The sequence below is a fragment of the Balaenoptera acutorostrata genome, chromosome 5 (assembly GCF_949987535.1).
Source record: "Balaenoptera acutorostrata chromosome 5, mBalAcu1.1, whole genome shotgun sequence".
Lineage (NCBI taxonomy): Eukaryota > Metazoa > Chordata > Mammalia > Artiodactyla > Balaenopteridae > Balaenoptera > Balaenoptera acutorostrata.
Window position 1 is genome coordinate 139,584,269 of NC_080068.1, and position 22,184 is coordinate 139,606,452.

At 40.4% G+C, this 22,184-nt stretch overlaps 1 protein-coding gene across 1 annotated transcript; it reads left to right on the top strand.

The window, feature by feature from the left end:
* The first annotated feature begins 158 nt into the window (after positions 1–158).
* On the top strand, positions 159–18,995 carry RAB33B (RAB33B, member RAS oncogene family). The gene is made up of 2 exons (XM_007172335.2): positions 159–575; positions 15,875–18,995. The coding sequence occupies exons 1-2, from the start codon at positions 327–329 to the stop codon at positions 16,313–16,315; spliced, it is 690 nt and encodes a 229-aa protein (XP_007172397.1). The 5' UTR covers positions 159–326; the 3' UTR covers positions 16,316–18,995.
* Positions 18,996–22,184: the final 3,189 nt, after the last annotated feature.

Genomic DNA, 22,184 nt, shown 5'->3' on the forward strand with positions numbered 1-22,184 from the left:
CTCGGCAGCTGGGCTTCCGCGCCACCGTCAAGCCCCCGACAGGCCCCGTCCCTTCCCAGGTAGACGGCGCAGGCCTGAGTGACGCCGGGGTGGAGCCGCGGGCCGGGCGGCAGGGTCGGCGAGGCTGGTCTGGGGGGACGCCACACCTGCGCGGGGCAGGGGTGGGGCGGGAAGGTGCGCACGCGCGCTGGCGGCCCGGAGGACGGTGGCTCCCGGGACGTTGAGCGACGGAGCCCGCGGACTGGGCGAGCTCGCCGGCGGTGGCGTAATCGCCCAGCCTCGCTGCGTCTCCTTTCCTCCGCCTCGGTTTGGGGCGGGGCAGGAGAATGGCTTCGGAGATGGAGTCGTCGCTCGAGGCGAGCTTCTCGTCCAGCGGTGCGATGTCAGGGGCCTCAGGGTTTCTGCCCCCGGCTCGCTCCCGCATCTTCAAGATCATCGTGATTGGCGACTCCAATGTGGGCAAGACGTGCCTGACCTACCGCTTCTGCGCCGGCCGCTTCCCCGACCGTACCGAGGCTACTATCGGGGTGGATTTCCGAGAACGAGCGGTGGAGATTGATGGGGAGCGTATCAAGGTGAGCGGATGGCAGACTGTCAAGAAGGAAGGTTGTCCCGGGGATGACAAGGGTCCCAACCGCTCCGTGGGTTAATTGCTGGCCCGGTGCGGGGCGTGCGCTCCATCTTTTCAAACGCTGGTGTGGAGATGGGAGTTGGGCATTGGAAGGATTTGTATATAGCAAACTTCTAAGGCAGTGCTTCTCCAACTTTGATGTGCCTGAGATTTGCCTGGGGATTTTTTTTTTTTTAAGTAAATGCAAATTCTAATTCGGTCAGGTCTCAGGTGATGCAGATGCAGCTAGTCTGTGGACCACACATTGAGTAGCCAGGGTGTAGGGGGTATCCACTGACTCATGGGCTGTGTCTCACGTGCTGGGAGTTAGTGAAGTAAGACCGAAGGAAAAACAGTGAAATTTCTCAAGCATGGGAATTTCATTTAGGAAATACTATTTGTTAAACATTCATTTTAGCATTGCCCTAGGTACTGTGGAAGTAAAGCCCCTTTGCCTTTGAGGAAGTACTTAGATCTTCTTTTGCATACAGTTTTGTTACAGTAGTTTTGGTATGACATTGAGTTGTTGAGAAGAATCTGATTTCCTGCAGAAACATTCTGTAATTTGTACTTGGTTCCTACTTGGGTTGCCAGAGCACATTCTCGGTGCCACCCGCTTTCAAGTCTTCTTTAAGTCTTATTGGTGGTTCCCGAGACTGGAGACACAGTAACAGTGGAGAAGGTAGTAAGCCCAAGGCCGAGCCTGGGGTTCTGAGGGGTTGCAATGGGGACGTTGGAGAGTAAGGATCAGTGACAGGGCTGAGGCCTCCTGATGATGTAATCCTTAGACACACTTCTTGAGTCTGAGCCACCACTAACCCCTCAGCTACCTGCTGATACCATCCCTTAAAACACGTGGACCCGAGGAACTGCTCTGCCTTCCTTACACTGCATTTATTTTTTCACTTTAAATTAGGATGTTCATCTTTATCTCAGCCCCCCATGGGGAAAAAATAGGCTCACTTCGTTCCCACCCTCACATCCTTGAGGCACAAACAATTTATTTTTTAGTTGCCTAACCACTGCTTCACCTTCCCACCCCCAAAGGGGTTTTACTGCTAATGATAGTAAAGGAGAAATAGGGTTGTAAAAGACATCAGTCTTCTGTAGGCCCTTTTGCCTTTTAATCTTCACTTTAATTTTCCATTGTCCCATTCAAGCTGTGAGTGGTGGTCCTTTGGGTGCACCGTATTAGTGAGTTAAGAAAGATTTGTATACATTGCAAAGAAAAAGGTAGAATAAGAGACTCTTTTTTTTTTAAATTAATTTATTTATTTATGGCTGTGTTGGGTCTTCGTTTCTGTGCGAGGGCTTTCTCTAGCTTTGGCAAGCGGGGGCCACTCTTCATCGCGGTGTGCGGGCCTCTCATTATCGTGGCCTCTCCTGTTGCGGAGCACAGGCTCCAGACGCGCAGGCTCAGTAATTGTGGCTCACGGGCCCAGTTGCTCCGCGGCATATGGGATCTTCCCAGATCAGGGCTCGAACCCGTGTCCCCTGCATTGGCAGGCAGATTCTCAACCACTGCGCCACTAGGGAAGCCCAAGAGGCTCTTTTCCATCAGAATTAAGTTAGGCCCAGGAACCTTTGGGGGAGGAAAGTAGTGGGACTTCTTTCTGAGGTTTGAGAGGGAGTTTGTTTGGGAGAAGAAGGAGTTCTGAGAAAAAGTGAAGGGGCTTTGGTGCCCAACTGACCTGGCTCAAATCTGAACCTATGAAAGGGCCGTGTGTCCTTAGTAGAGTGATCAGCTTTGCCCAAAACTGTCCCAATTTTAAAACTGAAATCCCACATTCCCAGGAACCCCCTCAGTCTCAGGCAGACTGGGGTGGTTGGTTACTCTAGGCGTTAGGCAGTTTCCTTAATCTTTCGGAGACTATTTTCTCATCTGAAAAATTGGGACAATAGCACCACATCAGGCTAATATGAGGGACAGACGAGAACATATATCAGGCACCTGGCTCCATGGTTGGTCATCTTAAGAAGCTTCTGTTTCCCTGGTGGTTTAACATCACTTTTTCTCTTTGGCACCATCAATTCTGCAGCTGCACAACCCGAGAGTGAAACAGAGATGGAGTAGGGCATAGGCACACAGCTGAAGGGAAGAGAAGTTCCCCTCACATGGAAGCAGGATAGTAACAAAATAGAGAATATGGAGACAGGGGAGGAATTGGGGTTCAGTGGCCCTTTACCTGCCTCCGGGTTTCCATTTATACTCTAAGATCACAGATGAATCAGGTGCAAATTTAAGAGATACCTACAGCATATTAAAAGTATATAAAATATGTCCAGTGCGTCACATCGAAGGCTTAGCTACTGGGATTAGTGGTGGCAGTGATAAGTAAAGCAGAACCACAGATGTGATGAAGCTGGGAGCAGAGTTGATCCCTCTGGTTGAGAGGAGCGAGGAGAGACATTTTTCTCTGGGATTGTTCTTCCTGAGCTTCAGCTCAACCTGATACGTTGATAGGGTCCCTTAGTTGATATCCTAGTTGATAGGGACACTGAGTTTCTTTCTTTCTTTCTTTCTTTCTTACTTATTTATTTATTTATTTATTTATTTATTTATTTATTTTTGGCTGTGTTGGGTCTTCGTTGCTGTGTGCAGGCTTTCTCTAGTTGCAGCGAGCGGGGGCTACTCTTCGTTGTGGTACGCAGACTTCTAACTGTGGTGGCTTCTCTTGTTGCGGAGCACAGACTCTAGGTGCACGGATTTCAGTAGTTGTGGCACATGGGCTCAGCAGCTGTAGCTCACGGGCTCTAGAGCACAGGCTCAGTACTTGTGGTGCAGGGGCTTAGTTGCTTCACGGCATGTGGGATCTTCCCGGACCAGGGCTCGAACCCGTGTCCCCTGCACTGGCAGGGGGATTCTTAACCACTGCGCCACCAGGGAAGCCCTCTGTTTTTTTTTTTCTTTGCTGAGTCGCACAGCTTACGGGGTTCCCTGACCAGGGATTGAACCCGGGCCACAGCAGTGAAAGCACCGAGTCCTTCCTAACCACTGGACTGCCAGGGAACTCCCTCTTTTTATTCTTCCTAAGGCCTTATCCATTGACTTGTATCTCCAACTGTAAGACTTGAGAGAGAGTTTTTTTGAGGTTGAAAAGATTACAGAAATGTTCAGAGATTTCTGTAGTAGAAAAAGACATGGCTATTTTGGAAAATTTTTTCAAGGTTTTTTTTGGTGTCTTAAAAAAGAAAAAAACAAACCCTGAAGTGATATAGAAGAGCTTCATTCCATGTGTTGCTGCTACTTCTTTTTTGTTAACCTATAATATATCTTAAGTGCTGCTGAAATGTTCATATTATTTCTTTGGAAAATTATAAGCTTAACCTGAAATGACATTTCTTCTAATTTTTCATCTCAAAGTGAAAGCTGGGAAGCTCTATGTTACTTTACTAATAAAATGACATTCTAGACATTATTTTTATTTGTTTGATAAAAGTGAGGTATTGTGTTAAATGTTTTGTGGCCTGGAAATTTTTCAGAGAGCATGTCTTACAGCAGTGCTATTTCAGAATCACTTAAAATGTTTCATGAAATGTAATTAAGTCTATATTTGTTAGTCTGTCCTAAGTACTATATATGTATAATTGAAAGAGTAAAATCTTGTTTGTAGAATTTTGGAAGTTAAATAAAATTATAGAATTAATTCCTTAAATAAAAATACATTTGATTTTTTGGGTTTTTTTTTTCTTAACCATATTTGCTTATTTATTTATTTTTACTTTATGGCTGTGTTGGGTCTTCGTTTCTGTGTGAGGGCTTTCTCTAGTTGTGGCAAGTGGGGGCCACTCTTCATCGCGGTGCGCGGGCCTCTCACTATCGCGGCCTCTCTTGTTGCGGAGCACAGGCTCCAGACGCGCAGGCTCAGTAGTTGTGGCTCATGGGCCTAGCTGCTCTGCGGCATGTGGGATCCTCCCAGACCAGGGCTCGAACCCGCGTCCCCTGCATTGGCAGGCAGATTCTCAACCACTGCGCCACCAGGGAAGCCCATACATTTGCTTTTTAAATTGCGACTCTAATCCTCATGCTCCTTCCTTCTATGTGTGTCCTCCTCATAGCCGTATTCCTTTCATATCAGCGTGTGACAATGGCAGACACCAGCAGAATCATTAAAGCCTAGTGTTGGATTTAATCTCTTTCTCAACTAGGGATCATCAGTTCCTATTTGAACTTTGAGATAGCTTACTTATTATTTGTAGTGATATGAAATTTTCCCATGTTAATATTAACTAAAGGAAAACAACAAGGACTTCTTGCCCCATTGGTCAATCAAACATTTAATGAGTAATTGCTGGAAAGAAGACATTTTGTTAGGCACAAAGAATTATGATTCAGTGCAGGAATCAGCAAACCATGCTTCAGGGCTAAATACAGTCTGCTGCCTGTTTCTTTAATTTGTTTTCCTGTTAGTTTTTTTAAGTTGAAATATGGTTGACGTACAATATTATGTTAGTTTCAGGTGTACTACATAGTAATTTGATATTTGCATACGTTATGAAATGATCACCACAATAAGTCCAGTAACCATCTATGCACTACTGTCTGTTTTTATATGGCCTGCAAGCTAAGAATGATTTTTACATTAAAAAAAAAAAATTATTTATTTGGCTGCGCCAGGTCTTAGTTGCAGCACGCGGGATCTTCTAGTTGCGGCATGCGGGAGGAGCTTTTAGTTGCGTCCTGAGAACTCTTAGTTGCGGCATTCGGGATCTAGTTCCCTAACCAGGGATCGAACCCAGGCCCCCTGCCTTGGGAGCACGGAGTCTTAGCCACTGGACCACCAGGGAAGTCCCGATTTTTACGTTTTTAAATGGTTGTAGGAAAAAAAAAATCGAAGGAATAAGATTTCATGACAAGTGAAAATTTTATGAAATTTAAATTTCAGTGTCCCTAAATAAAGTTGTATTGAAACACAGCTAGGCTCATTTGTTTACATATTGTGCTTGCTTTTGCACAGCAATGGCAGAGTTGAGCAGTGGTTGTGACAGACTGTTAGGCCTGCAAAGCCTAAGATACACAGAAAAAGTTTGCTGACCCTGATGTACTCCGTAGGTGATTTGCTCTCCTAGATAGGGGTAAGATTTATATACCTAAAAAGATGACTAGCAAAACCAGGCAGTAGGTGAGGGCCAAGTTATTGGTTTGGATGTTGGTGGAGGGATCGTTCTCACTTGGAGGGAGGTTTTGATGGGGAACGTCAGCAGGATGAAGGGCTCCCGCGGGAAAGTGGCAAGTGAGAAGTCTGCGAAGGTTTTGGTAGCAACGTTTCTGAAGAGTTTGGAAAACAGCTAGGGTGTAGCTTGATTTTGTACGCGTGGCAAAAAGTCCAAGTGTTCTAGGAAGATAAATGTGGCAGCGATTGAGGAGGAATCCTGAGAGAGACTCGATCTGCCCCATGACCTGTTTTTCTGTCTACATCCTCTCCTTTAGAAGTCTCTTGACTTCGCCTGTCACGTCTATGAGGATAACTTCCAAGTCTTTGTTTGGCCCAGACCTCTCTCCTCATCTGTCATTCTGCATTTCCTTTTGTTTTGTAGACATGGCTCTTTGGATAATCCCTCCCTCCCCTCAAAATTCCGACGTGAGTTCATCGTCCCTGTCAAATCTGCCTCTCCAGTTTCTCCTCAACGTGACCTAGGTGGTCCTGATGTTACCTCCTCATCCCGGAGGCCTCGCCTCTCTCCTTTGCTCCCTAAATCCACTTAGTTTTCTACCTGGATGATTTCTCTCATTCACCCTTCCTTCGGAATCCTAGTTCATCTTTTCTATGCTCTGCTCTATTGCAGCAGCTCAACTTCACCCAACCCCAGTCCTCAATTAATCTGTTTTGTACATTGTTGCCAAAATGCCAGATGCGTGTAGCGCTTTGGGGAGATTAATCTCCCCTGCCTCAGATGCTCTGAGTGGTTCTCCATTATTTTGTGAAGTTCCAACTTTTTAAATTAACATAAGGCCTTCCTTCTCTTGCTCCAGACTGCTTTTCTAACTTAACTTTTTTTCCCCATTAGTTTCCTTCAAGTACCCTATAGTCCAGCCAATTATTTCCTGATCCCTATGTTTTCCTCTTACATTTCCCACTATTTGCCTGGAATATCCCCCCTTCCCATATTTCACCACATGTAATTCTTCCTTATTCAACTCAGTGTGTCTGTATTAGGAATCTCCCTGCCTCTCATTCTCAATTCTATTTCTTCCTTCTATCAGCTTCCTTTAGCACCTTACCTGAGCCTTTAAACTCTCTCTCTTTCCTCATTGTGCTATATATGCATCCACCTCTTTTATTAGGTCTTACTCAGTCTTGTTCAGGACAGGGCGCGTGTCTGATAACCCCGTAGACGCCTTCCAGTGTCTGGCTCAGTTTCTAAACTATGCAGGGCTCGGGTAAGTGCTGCCTACTTGGTGGCAGCAGATCAATTGGTAGGCTGCTCTGGAACTCCAAGTCGGCGTGATAAGGGAAGCTAATGAAAGAAAGAGGCGGTAAGAGAGGCATTTTGATGATAAAGCCAAAAGGCTTCAGTAACTGGCTTTTGGTGATGAGAAGGAAGAGGACTCAGATGGCTGAGGGTGTGGGTCTGGTTGGCTGGAGGTAGGTATGCCTTTAGTAGAGGGGAGAAGTACAACATGGAAGATTGAAGTTCGTTGAAGGCTCCGTAAAAAGTTTTGTCATAGTCATTTCTTTGTTGAGATGGTGGTGTGCTCAAATGGAAATGTCAGATTCGCAACTAGAAGTGTGGAATTGGAGGAGATAATCATGAATATGAAGTTGAAGTTGGGGAGCATAGATGAATGAGAACAAAATGCCCAATTTAGTTAAATGCATAGGGAGTGGAGGAGAGCTTTGTTTCATGGCGTGATGAAGATGGTATGCAATGAATGCTGAAGCCAAGTATAAATCAGATTATTTATGCTTCTCCATTGTTCTGTCTTGATAGTTATTAAAAGTAATCTAATGTTTATAAGTCAAAGCATATTTTATAAGACATCATCTCATACTTTACCTTACTAGAATTAAATTGATAATTCATCTTAAAATGTGGTGATGGTGAGTAGGGAGATACCAAATTGGTCCTCTTGATTTGATTTGCATTGGAATTCAGGGAATGAGATATTAACAGTTGGGGTACCCTAAAAAGAATCTTAATTTGTGATTAAGATTAGCTCAGAAAACTTTGGGATATTTGGGTCTAGTCTGACAGAGATTCTGTATTGCAGTGGTTTGGTGAGGCCTGTATGGTACAAGCAATACACATTTTCACAGACCCAAGCCATTCTACTATCTGAAGGACCCCTGGAACCAGGCCAGAGTCCCATTCTTCTTCCAGCCTGATTTCAGAAGCCTGTGATTCTTGTACCTCGTCTTTGCAGGTGGTAACATTGGTGTGTGTACTCAGGTGGTGAGATGTGATAGAATTATTTACTTTCCAGGAATCTTTAATCAGTAATCAAGATATTGTGCTTTAGACTCTGTGTTGGGACTCTGTACTCAAAGTAGCAAAGCAAAATGAAAATTTTTTGTTTCACATAACTGGAAACCCAGAAGTAAAGTTCTCTTTCTGCCAGTTCCAACACCAGTCCTGAAATGGAGACTCCGTGGTTCTGATTGGGGATTGTGACACATGCCCATCCCTAAATTGTGGTGGTGAGGTGGAGGTGGCAGTGCTGGAATTTACAACCCAGGGCTCCCAGCTCTTGCTTCCTTTCTCTCCCTGCTTACTCTCTTCCTATCCCTTTCATTAGGCTATAATTAAATTCTTCCTTTGAAGTATTCCTTTCAAATAGTCACACAAAATTTGTTACTTCTCCTTATTAGGGAAGCTAAAAACCCCTAAAATTTAAAATAAATTTTAAAATTTGCCATTTGGATCTATACATCAGATGTACATATTTCTACTTTGTATACCCAAAGCAAAAAGAGTTCTCTTGAAATGTTACTTATACTCCTTATGATGTTGATTTACATCATCAAGTTGTTAATAGAAGCTTTTATGTAATTACCAGATGATCTTTTATATAGGCTGCTTAGAAGCAAAAATAATAAAAACGTGTTCTTTGAAAGAACAGGGGAAGAGGAAATTTGATAGCTGATCAAACAAAGAAAGGTCATCTGGGCTAATACCCTTATCCTTTTCAGTCAAGCAAAAAAAGCATTGAATCAATCTAGCCAGGTCATTTCTCATTTTGGTCATAAAGCTACTAAAAAGAGCGTTCATGAACAGTAGGAATCTGCTCTTTGGGACTTCCCTGGTGGCGCAGTGGTTAAGAATCTGCCTGCCAATGCAAGGGACACGGGTTCGAGCCCTGGTCCGGGAAGATCCCACATGCCACGGAGCAACTAAGCCCGTGCGCCACAACTACTGAGCCTGTGCTCTAGAGTCCGCAAGCCACAACTACTGAGCCCGCGTGCCGCAACTACTGAAGCCCGCACGCCTAGAGCCCGTGCTCCGCAACAAGAGAAGTCACTGCAGTGAGAAGCCTGCGCACTGCAACAAAGAGTAGCCCCCGCTGTCTGCAACTAGAGAAAGCCTGTGTGCAGCAACGAAGACCCAATGCAGCCAAAAATAAATAAATAAATAAATTTATTTTTTTTAAAAAAATAAGAGGACAACCTACAGAACGGGAGCAAATATTTACAAATCATATACCTGACAAGGGTCTAGTGTCCAGAATCTATATGTGTACGCATGTGCGTGCACACACACACTTTATCAATAATAAAAAGACAAATAATTAAAACTGGGCAAAGCATTGAATAGACATTAAAAAAAAAAAAAGAATCTGCCCTTAGTATTTAGCAATTAGGTTGTCATTTTTGTTGGAACTTGATATTGGAATTTAAAGTAGAGGTTCATGAAATATTATTAACGTATATTTTATGTTATCTTTATAATGTTTAAAATGGGAGTAATATCTTGTAGAAGCACCTATGAGCCATTTTCTTTCTTAAGATGTTAAGTATTAAATTGGGAAAAATTGCTTTGAAAATACTTCCTAACTTAACATTTCCCGGGACAAAAGCATGTCACTTCCTTAGGTTCCAGAGCGTCGTTTTCTATTTTTTTTTTAAAGCATTGTGAACCACTCCACTCATAGCTAAAGCTCAAGATTTTTCTAGGTTATCGTGAGGTTTGTTCCCTGCTGCGTATCTATATGTGTCTCTCTCTTTCAGTCGAAGTTTTCTCTAGCCTTCTGTGGCTGACAGTTTTTATTAGTTGTCCTGTCCTTTCTTTGCCGGGCCTCTCACTGCTCCTTCTGCAGCCCGCTTGCCCTCACCTCAGTGTCCTGTGCAGACCTGAAAGGCAGCAGGCAGCATAACAGTGTGTCTGTGTCCTATGCCTTCACTGGTTCTAGCAATTCGGTGAGTGAAATTTTGAAGCTTCCTTTTAGATACACTCGGCCCTTCATATCCATGGGGAAATATTTGGGGAAAAAACATTCTGGAAAGTTCCAAAAAGCAAACCTTGAATTTGCCCACTGCTGGCAAGTATTTACATAGCATTTACTTTGCATTAGGTATTATAAGTAATTTAGAGATGACCTAGAGTATACGCATGTGTGTAGGTTAAATGCCAGCACTATGCCATTTTATATAAAGGACTTGAGCATCCGTGGATTTTGGTATTTTGTGGGGTCCTGGAACCAATCCCCTATGGATACTGAGAGACAGCTGTACTTCTTTGTAAGTGCCTCACTTAACATAGTATTTACTTTTACGGTTCTCCAGTAAAGTGTGCGGAGTTATTATTTACGACTTCTTGTTTCCTGGAAGTCTTGATATGATTAGAATGTTTTGAGCAGGGCTGATGGGAAGAGGGGTATCGTTGAGTCAATCCTAGTCTAAAACAAGCAAGTGGTTTTCTTAGGGATAAACATCCTAATCATCACCACTTACATTTATTGAGGACTTCTACGGTTCTTTGAGGCAGGTCTAAATTCTGCATAATTTTTTTTTTAAACTTTACTTTGTTAAAACAAATAGAATAAATGTATGTTTGTTGTGGAAAACAGAGTAAAGTAGAAATAAAGGGGGAAATTGCCTTAAAGACAACCATTGTTAATGTTTTGGTATATTTCCTTTTTGTGTGATTTTTATTGTTTTTTTAACTTAAAAATATACTTTGCTTAAAACATTATAAATCATTTTACATTGGTGAAATGATTTTTTAAATTAATTTTTATTGGCGTACGGTTGACTTACAGTGTTGTGTTAGTTTCTGCTGTACAGCAAAGTGAATCTATTATACATGTATCCACTCTTTTTTAGATTCTATTCCCATATAGGTCATTCCAGAGCATTGAGTAGAGTTCCCTGTGCTGTACAGTAGGTTCTTATTAGTTACCTTTTTATATATAGTAGTGTGTCTGTGTCAGTCCAAATCTCCCAATTTATCCCTCCCCCTCTCCCCCGCTTTCCTCCTTAGCAACCAAAGTTTGTTTTCTATAATACATCTGTCATCTGTGACTCTATTTCTGTTTTGTATGTAGGTTCATTTGTATCCATCGATGAAATGATTTTTGAATACCTGAGCTGCAAGAATGTTACTAAAAGGGAAAAGATCAGTTCCAATTTCTTTGGACAGCTTTTATGTAGGTCATCCAAATTATTCCCAAAATCTCTCTCTGAATGTTAAAGATATAGTTTGAAGTGGGTTTTGTTTTTTCATTCTTAAAAACTGAGATATTTATGCTTTGAAAATATACAATTCAGTGGTTTTTAGTATATTCACAAGCCTGTGTAACATCATCACTGTCTAACTCCAGAACATTTCATCACCCCAGAAAGAAACCCTATACCCATGATCAATCACTCCCCATTCCTCCTGTTCCCTCAGACCCTGGCAACCACTAATCTACTTACTGTCTCTAGGAACTTGCCTTATAGTGGACATGTCATATACATGGAATCTTACAATGTATGGCCTTTTGTGTCTTGACTTCTTTCGCTCAGCATAATGTTTTCAAGATTCATCCATGTTGTAACATGTGTCAGTACTTCATTCCTTTTTATGGCTGAATAATGTTCCATTATATGGACATACATTTTATTTATCCATTCATAAGTTGGTGGATATTTGGGTTGTTTCCACCTTTTAACTATTATGAATAATGCTGCTATGAACATTTGTGTACAAGTTTTTGTGTGAACATATCTTTTCGGTTCTCTTGGATATACACCTAGGAGTGGAATTGCTGGGTCATATGGCAACTGTCTCTCTCTCTCTCTCTTTTTTTTCCCTCATTTGTTGAAGTGAAATTCAAATAACATCAAAGTAACTATTTTAAAGTGAGCCATTCAATGCATTCATAATGTTGTACAACCACCACCTTTATCTAGTTTCAAAATATTGCCATAACTCCAAGTAAGATCCCTCACCCATTAAAGTTTCTCCCCATTCCCCAGCCTCTGGCAACTACCAGTCTATATTCTGTCTTTATGGATTTGTCTATTTTGGATATTTCATGTAAGTGGAACCATAGAAATGTGACCTTTTGTGTCTGGTTTCTTCTACTTAGCATATTTTGGAGGCTTATCCATGTTGTAGCATGTGTCAGTACTTCATTCCTTTTTTCTTTTTTTAAGGTCTTTATTGAATTTGTTACAGTATTGCTTCTGTTTTATGTTTTTTGGCCATGAGGCATGTGGGATCTTAGCTCCCCAACCGGGGATCAAACCCGCACCCCCTGCATTGGAAGGCGAAGTCTCAACCACTGGACCGCCAGGGAAGTCCCTTCATTCCTTTTTATGGCTAAATAAAATTCTGTTTAACTTTTTGAGGAACTGCCAAACTTTTCTAAAGTGGCTGCACTTACATCCCCACCAGCAATGTATGAGAGTTCCACTTTTCCACATTTCTGCAAACACTTGTTATCGATTTGTATTTGTTTGATGGCTAATGATGTTGAGCAGCTTTTCATGTACTTATTGAACATTTGTATATTTTCTTTGGAGAAACATCTATTCACATCCTTTGCCGATTTTTTAATTGGGTTATGTGTCTTTTTATTATTGAGTTGTAAGAGGTCTTAAATATTTTGAATACTAGACCCCTAACACATGTATTATTTACAGATATTTTCTCCCATTCTTTGAGTTGTCTTTTCACTTTCATGATAATGTCCTTTGAAGCACAAACATTTTTAATTTTGATGAAGTCCAGTTTATCTATTTTTTTCTTTTGTTGGTTCTGCTTTAGGTGTCATAGCTAAGAAACCATTGCCTAATCCAAGGTCACAAATATTTACCCCTATGTTTTCTTCTAAGATTTTTATGGTTTTAACTTAAATTTAGATCTTTCATCCATTTTGAATAAATTTTTGTATATGGTGTGAGGTAGGGGGTCCAACTTCATTTTTTGCATATTGTCCCAGCACCATTTATTGAAATGTCTGTGCTTTCCCTTACTGAATTGTCCTGGCAGTCTTGTAGAAAATCAGTTGACCATAGATAATATGGATTTATTTCTGGACTCTAAGTTCTGTTCCACTGATCTGTATTTCTAATCTTGTGCTGATAGTACACAGTGTAGCTTTGTAATAAATTCCGACATCTATAGCTTGAAAGAGTTTTAGTTGTATGCTGAGTGTTTTTATTCTTAACATGTTAATTGGGGTTAAAAAAATGTATTTTTCTTAAAAAGGAAAGTTGTATTTTTTAAAAATTATAATTTACTTTATTAGTTCTTTGCATAGTTAGTGTAGCTAGTCTATGAATGCTTATTTTATAGGGTCTGAAACTAAATTTTACCTTTACTGTTGAGGAAGCAAAGGCCTGGTGGTGTAAGTAACCTACGGGTGGGTACACAGTAGGTACTTAATAAATTTTTGTTGATTTAAATAGTCTTCGATGTTATTAGTTCTTAGTTTGCTGACAACTGTTTGCTTCTACCTCTGATTTATATGATACTGAGTCTTTATTGCCCATCTGTCAACTGTGTTGCTTACATCACACAGTGGGTATTTTTTAACAAAGTACTTTGTGAAGTGGTCTCTAGGAATGCATCAAGGCAGAACCTGTACTTTCCTGAGTAAATGTGACTGTAAGCGGTAAAGGTTTTAAACAGTGTACATAGCAAATAATTTTAGGATAGCACTCAGCTACATGTAAGAGAAATTCAACTATGACGATTTAACCATGTAAGGTTTTATTTTTCTCATGTAATAAGGAGACCAGAGGCAGCAGTCTGTATGATGGTACGCTGTCAGCAGTATTCTATTTATGCTAGACTTCTGCTCTATCATTCTTGTGTGTGGCTTTCTTCTTCGTGCTTATAAAATGGCTGCTGAGCCTCCCAGCATGATATTCCATTCCAGGCAGAACGGGTGTGGCGAGAGAAGTGCAAAAGGCATGTGCCAAATGCTCTGTCTTTTTTTTAAAAAAATCACAAATCAGTTTATTTTTCTAGAAACCCCCACTGAAAAAACTATTTACAAATTATTAGCCAGAACTGTGTCACTTGTCCCCCTAGTTCCAAGAGAGCCTGAGAAATCAAGTTTCTACAGGCATATCTTGTTTTACTACACTTGCAGATGGTGCATTTTTTACCAAGTGAAGTTTTATGGCAACCCTGACTTGTCAGATGATGGTGAGCATTCTTTAGCAATAAATTATTTTTAAATTAAGGTATGTACTTTGTTTTTTTAGATAAATACCATTGCACACTTAATAAACTACCATATAGTGTAAACATAACTTTTATATGCAGTGGGAAACCAAAAAATCCATGTGACTTGATTTATTGTGATATTTGCTTTATTGCAATGGTCTGGAACCAAACCTTCAATATCTCCAGGATATGCCTGTATAGTATTTTATATTTCCACCTGGAACAAAGTTAGATTTATGTTAATTTGGAAGAAAGGGAGAATATTTCAAAGACGGAGAAATTTGGGCTAAAAAGAGCTACCACCAAAAAAGATGGAAAAAATCAGAACTGCTAAAAACTAAGGTAGCACGAAAGAGAGTGGTGATCAGTATTTCCATCTCTGATCACATTTTTAAATATATTCATTCATTGCATCTTAATTGAGCACTTACCATATACCGCTGTGTTCTCAGCGCTTCCTGTCTTACATCCTACTTACTCTGGGTGTCATCTACAGTCTCCCCTCAATTTCCCTCTCCTTCGGTATTGCTCTAGAGAAATCACCAGTTTAGGCTATCTAAGCAAATCTGCCTCTAGTCTTTTCCATTGTGACCAGTACCCTCATCATTTAACTTTTTTTAGGAACCAAACAAAGGCAGGATAAATTCAGTGTTTTAAGAGAATCATAACACATGACTTGTATTTAGCTTTATTTATTTATCTATTAATTAATTTACTTATTTATTTATTTATTTTTTGGCTGCGTTGGGTCTTCATTGCTGCACACGGGCTTTCTCTAGTTGCGGCGAGCGGGGGCTACTCTTTGTTGCGGTGCGCAGGCTTCTCATTGCGGTGGCTTCTCTTGTTGCAGAGCACGGGCTCTAGGCACGCGGGCTTCAGTAGTTGTGGCTCCCGGGCTCTAGAGTTCAGGCTCAGTAGTTGTGGCGCACGGGCTTAGTTGCTCCGCAGCATGTGGGATCTTCCCGGACCAGGGCTGGAACCCGTATCCCCTGCATGGGCAGGTGGATTCTTAACCACTGCGCCACCAGGGAAGTCCTGTATTTAGTTTCAGATATCATTTTCCCCAACTCTCCCATATTTCCATTAGGAGGTATTGGAATATTTTTATTGGTAGAGATATTTAGGATAGATAAGTGATTTCCTATTCATTTAAAATTTTCAAAGTAACCTACGGGTTGCCAGGGGCCTGGATTTTATAGGATGTATATATATATATATTGATTTGGGGGCTAGATCTCATGACTTTTCACATCTATCCTAAGTCTACTATTTTAAATTAGATGAGTGAAATGTAGGGAAGGGCATATTGTAACCAAATTTGCAGGAATTAGACACTTCATATGTTTGTTAAAACCTGGTATCTGTTTCTCTTAGCGTTTTAAAATCAATTTTTGAGGTATAATTTTTCTAAACAAACTTGATTTACTGAAATTAAAGTGCTAAATTGAAGTCTTTGTTCGGACACTTGCATTAATGATGAGGTAACTAGACTAGTATCATGAAATTTGGATCCCTTAAATAACACTGAAAAGGCATCATGGAAGGGAGCAAAGTAGTATAAGTGAAGAAGTAGGAAAGACCATGCAAAGGTGGTTAAATTTTTCTGCATGTATAATTGGAATGAAACTTTCAGTTTTCCTCTTTTTTTCCCCCCACTTTCAGATCCAGTTATGGGACACAGCGGGACAAGAACGATTCAGAAAGAGCATGGTCCAGCACTACTACAGAAACGTACATGCTGTTGTCTTCGTGTATGATATGACCAACATGGCGAGTTTTCATAGCCTGCCATCTTGGATAGAAGAATGCAAACAGCATTTGCTAGCCAACGATATACCACGGATTCTTGTTGGAAATAAATGTGACTTGAGGAGTGCCATTCAGGTACCCACGGACTTGGCACAGAAATTTGCTGACACGCACAGTATGCCTTTGTTTGAAACCTCTGCTAAAAACCCCAATGATAATGACCATGTGGAAGCTATATTTATGACCTTGGCTCATAAGCTGAAGAGCCATAAACCGTTAATGCTTAGTCAACCCCCTGATAACGGAATTACCCTGAAGCCTGAACCAAAGCCTGCAGTGACGTGCTGGTGCTAAATCACAGTCTTTATTGTACAATCTAATTTTGACTAAAGGAATACTTTTGAAGTATGACAGTGATAAGTCATAGAATTTAATCTCAAATATAATGGATCATCCTGACACTTTACTGTTTATCATTGTCATGCTTATTTTTGTATTTTGTATCTACTTCATCAAGTCTGTCACTGCGGCAACACAAGGAAAAAGTTAGTTTTCAGAGGTTGAAGTGAAACAGAGTTAGGATGAATCAGAACACCTTTCCATTGAGAGCCCAATGAGGAGGCTTCAAATGAGAGTATGATCGGATTTTAAGAGTCAGTGATTGTTTAATCCTGTGTTCCTGGGATTGAAAAAATATATTAAGGGTTTAGTATACTTACTCGTATGTGCTTTGAATGGGAAGTGTTCTCAATAGGATAAAAACTGGTATTTGCCTCTCCCTAGAGTTCTTTCTTTGTATTATTAATGTACTTAAATGCATTATTATTGGTACATTTTAGAGCCAAGACTTTAGTTCCAGTGGAAGGAGAGAGCCTAGAATGTTTTCTGGTTCTCAGTCCATAAAGAATGACCTTTTCAACAGTTCTAGATGCTTGATATTTCAAATCACTATCAATCAGGTCTACAAAAAAATAATCATTGTTATTTCTAAAAGAGTAATTTGAATTCTTTTCTTACTAAATTCTGCACAATACGCAAAAGTAAATCAGATAATAAGGTGCTTTATACTTTATTTTGATACCTTTAAACAGTGAAAAACTAATTGAAAGATTTGAGAAGGTGTAATTTGGGGGAAAATAGCTAAACATGGTTCCTGGCTACCACAAAAGACCTATTCCTGGCTTTTTGTCGAGCTGTGTGTCAGACGTAGTATTTCTTGCTCTCCCCCAACCCCCAATCAATTTAATGCCTAAAGGCTGAATAAGCAAATCATCTTCCATTCGGATTGTAACTCTGAGGGCATACCTGTAATTGCTATGAGTCTACATTTTATTTCTGTAGTAGTACATTACAGTACTTCTGTTTAAATCTTTAAATTTTTATGGTCACAACAAACTACTCCTCCTCAGTATAAAAAATAAATTAGATGTTGAAAAATATCTAGTCTATCCCTTGGTGGTAGAAAGACTATTTCAAAAAGTTTTTTTACCCTAAATACTTTTATTTTGAATTTAAGACTTTGCACATAGGAAATAGTAAGCTTGCATGTGAAGCTATTACATGAATGGAATGTAAGCCATGAACTTTATCTGAAGTGTGCACATTTACTAATTCTGAAAGATTGCTGAACTTAATAATTTTAGAGGAAATTAAGCCAAAAGATGATTATACGTAAAATATTTTCAGAATGTGGGAAACCAATTAAATATGTGATGTAATCTAATTTAGGATTTTTTGTTTAGTCATGATGGTGGTCCTGACTGGATAATTTACTTATGAAAACAAGATAATTCTATTAAATGTACTAATGGAAAGTAATAATTATAGGAAATAATTATTCTGTTTTAAACATTAGAGCTTAAGGAAAAACAAATTGGCTTTGTTTGCTTTTAAGAAGATTAATCCATTTTTCTTATCATGGTAGAATTAAAAATGGTTTGACTTTGTCTAAATTAGTGTTGATTTGCAACTATTTTTATAGTAAAACAATGACAGCTGTTATAATTGTCATGGGCGTAACAGTTTTTTAAAGAAGGGAATCTGTTTATTGCTTATCAAAACATTTTCTAAAGTGGGGGAAGAAAGTTTACAGACTTTCCAAGCACATTTTTTTTTCAGTGCTGTTATTAACTCATGTTTTTATATATATATATTTTTTATTTTTTGGCTGTGTTGGGTCTTCATTTCTGTGCGAGGGCCTTCTCTAGTTGTGGCAAGCGGGGACCACTCTTCATCGCGGTGCGTGGGCCTCTCACTATCGCGGCCTCTCTTGTTGCGGAGCACAGGCTCCAGACGCGCAGGCTCAGTAGTTGTGGCTCACGGGCCTAGTTGCTCCGCGGCATGTGGGATCTTCCCAGACCAGGGCTCGAACCCGTGTCCCCTGCATTGGCAGGCAGATTCTCAACCACTGCACCACCAGAGAAGCCCATTACTCATATTTTTAAAAAGGTAATTTAACTTTATTTCTTTTTGTAAGAAGTTAGTAGTAAGTATCCTTTAAAGTTCTGTAAAAGAACTTATTTTTTCACTTTAATATTTATTAATTTTAAAATATTTGTATCCCATTTGTAGTGATTTATTGTTTTAATTTTTTCTACATATGTGTTTACTTTTAAAAAGAACATACTTATCAGTTGAATGGGGATAAAGCTTTTAGATATTTTCCAAAATATTTATAAAACACTTCACAGACTATTGAGAAATCACTTACAAAATGGTGGCTATCAAACAACTAATTATTAATTTTTAAAGCACAAATCACACATTTTGTAACTCCTGTATGAATTTATTTTAACTGTGACCTTTAGTTGAAAACCTCAGATATGTTTTGGAAAAGTCATAATTTGAGAACACCAAAGGAAACGAATCCAGATTCTAATGAAGTTAGCTATTAATGACAATGCTTTATTGACAGTATATTGCTAATACATTTCCTCATGAAATCTAAGCTAGAGTTAAATAATTTTGTTATGGAATAGCGTCACTGTAACTTTGCCCTCATGAAGTTCAATAAACCAGCTTTGGTATAAAGAAATTGTGGTTTATTTTCTTTGTTTGGTTACTAGGTTGAGCATAAAATAAAACAACAAAAAAAAATCTCTTGTTTTCCTCTGGCTTCCAGGTAGTATGCAATACATTAGAATCAAACAGACAAAAACTAACCCATTTGGAAACACATTCAAGGTTAAAGAACTTTTCAGGAAAAAACCCTAAGTATTAAAATTAGCTGATAGGGTAGCTTTTTTATTTGTAAGGCTGAGTAATCCAGTTTGTTTAAGAGCAAACACTTCAGGGCAAATGGCACGTATCACAAGAGTGGTTGGCGTCTGTATACTTAAAGGTAGAAGAATTTAGCAGAATGAATAACTAAAAAGTGAGAAAGAAGAGAAGGGAGTAGGTGACAGGTATAAGATTACAATTTCTGCATTCAGATTTCTGATTTAGTTAGGCTCTTTAGGAGAATGTTTTGTTTTTAGAGACTTTTTTTTTTGGCTGCGTTGGGTCTTTGTTGCTGTGCGCGGGCTTTCTCTAGTTGCGGCGAGTGGGGGCTGCTCTTCGTTGCGGTGCGCGGGCTTCTCATTGGGGTGGCTTCTCTTGTTTGCGGGGCACGGGCTCTAGGCTCGTAGGCTTCAGTAGTTGCAGCACGCAGGCTCAGTAGTTGTGGCTCGCGGGCTCTAGAGCGCAGGCTCAGTAGTTGTGGCGCACAGGCTTCGTTGCTCCGTGGCATGTGGGATCTTCCTGGACCAGGGCTTGAACGCATGTCCCCTGCATTGGACTGGGGTTAGGGACTCTGAAGTTCGTGCCCTTTCCCTGGTCAGTTTATTTCATACATGTTACTCTTCTGTTCAAACACAAAATTACGTTATTCATGAAAGACTGCTTTTTAAATAATAAGACAATAGGTTGGTCACATCTTTTGGGGGGCAAGCTTGCTAGAGCCTGTGTGGCAAATACTAATTCACTTCATTTGTTGGAATAACCTGATTTATCAAACATTTGTGTTAGGCAGTGAGCTATGTAGATGAACAAGACTGTCCTTGAAGAACTTACAACGTGATATATAAACAAATAGGAATTCTACAGTGTACTGTGGTAAACGTAACTAAAGAGGCACATACAAAGGACGGTGAGCACAGAGACTGGCGTGATCGTGTGGCTTCGATGCAGAGGAGGGAGTGTGCAGTGAGATGAAGGGGTGGTCAGAACACTGGGTGATGAAGCCAGCAAGGCAGGTTGTGACTGGACCGCCAAGTCGCCATATGCAGTGGAATTAGGACTGACTTAGGTGCAGGTATCAGGAACTCAGGTCACATCCATCTACAAGGGGGGATTTACTGTCAGGAGTCTGACTTGTCTGACGTTAGACTCCAGGACAAGGATACAACTAGACCCAAAGAAGAGCTGGGATCGAGGACTCGGTCTCCTACCTCTGGGCTCAGCTTTGCTGCCCACCTTCATTCTCTCTCTCTCTTATAATTGGATTTCTCCACTCTTCTGGTTCACTTGGCAGAAAACATGGCCAGTGACTGCTTCTGAGCTTTTGCATGCTGCAGGCATCCAAAGAGAAATTGACTTGAGTGTCAGTCCCAAGTCAAAATGTCTAGGGTGGCCTGGCTAGAGTTAGGTGCCCGGCCCAAGATCAATAGCCAAGAAAAGATCAATTACGGAATTTCCACATTTGGGGGAGAAGGAATTTTGGGGAAGGGAAAGAAAAATGAGGATAGCCACACAAAAACATTTGAGCTTTACTATTTAGGCAATGGGTAACTAATGAAAGCATTTAAGCAAGGTAGTGAGTGAGACCATCAGATTTATGCCTAAAATTCCAGTGGTGAGGGGAAAGCTATGTGGGAATAGAGCCATGGTGGCCAGTTTACTGTTATAGCCTAGAAGAAAGAACTTTCAGTGGGAAGTTGACAGAAGAATATACCATACAGCACTTTTCTTCTTCTGTCTGGCTTATTTCACTTAGCATGATGCCCTCCAGATTCATCCATGTTGTCACAGATGGCAGGATTTCCATCTTTTTAAGACAATAGGGACTTCCCTGGTGGTGCAGTGGATAAGACTCCAAGCTCCCAATGCAGGGGGACCCGGGTTTGATCCCTGGTCAGGGAACTAGATCCCACATGCATGCCGAAACGAAGAGTTTGCATGCCACCACTAAGGAGCTCACCTGCCACAACTAAGTGCAGCAAAATAATGAATAAATATTTTTATATGAATGAATATTAAAAAACCAGTAATATTCCTCTGTGTGTGTGTGTGTGTGTGTGCACACGCACGCATGTGTATCACGTTTTCTTTATCCATTTATTTGTCAGTGGGCACTTAGGTTGTTTCCATACCTTGGCTATTGTGAATAAAGGTTGCAATGAATATGGTAGTACAGATATCTCTTTGAGATAATGATTTTGTTTCCTTTGTACACCCAGAAGTGGGATTGTTGGATCATATGGTAATTCTATGTTTAATTTCTTGAGGTATCTCCATACTGTTTTCCATGGTAGCTGTACCAGTTTACATTCCCAGCAAGAGTGTACAAGGGTTCCCTTTTCTCCACATCCTTGCCAGCATTTGCTGTCTCTTGCCTTTTTGATCATAGCCATCCTAACAGGTGTGAGGAGATGTCTCACTGTGGTTTTGATTTACATTTCCCTGATGATTAGTGATGTTGAGCACATTTTCATGTACCTGTTGGCCATTGGTATTTCTTCTTTGGAAAAATGTCTATTCAGGCCCTTTTCCTATTTTTAAATTATTTATTTATTTACTTTTGCTATTGAGTTGCATGAGTTCCTTGTATATTTTGTATATTAACTCCTTATTGGATATGTGGTTTGCAAATTTTCTGTGATTCCATAGGTTGCCTTTAATTTTGTTGATGGTTTCCTTTGCTGTGCAGAAGCTTTTTAGTTTCATGTGGTCCCACTTGTTTATTTTTGCTTTTGTTGCCTTTGCTTTTGGTGTCATGTCATCATTTTCTTAAAGAAGATCCACCATGTGAAAAAGATGGCAGGTCTCCCAAAACCCAGATATTCATCTGAAATGAATATATTCATTCTGTGGGATACTTGAGATCCACAGGTGGTTTATTAGTGTTCCCAGCATTTATTTCTGCCGGTCTCTCTGCCATCGCATCTGCTCTAGGTTTGGCTTATTGACAGAGAGCATCCAGTTTCTCAGGGCGGCAATTCATAAACTTCTTATGCAAATGTAAGAT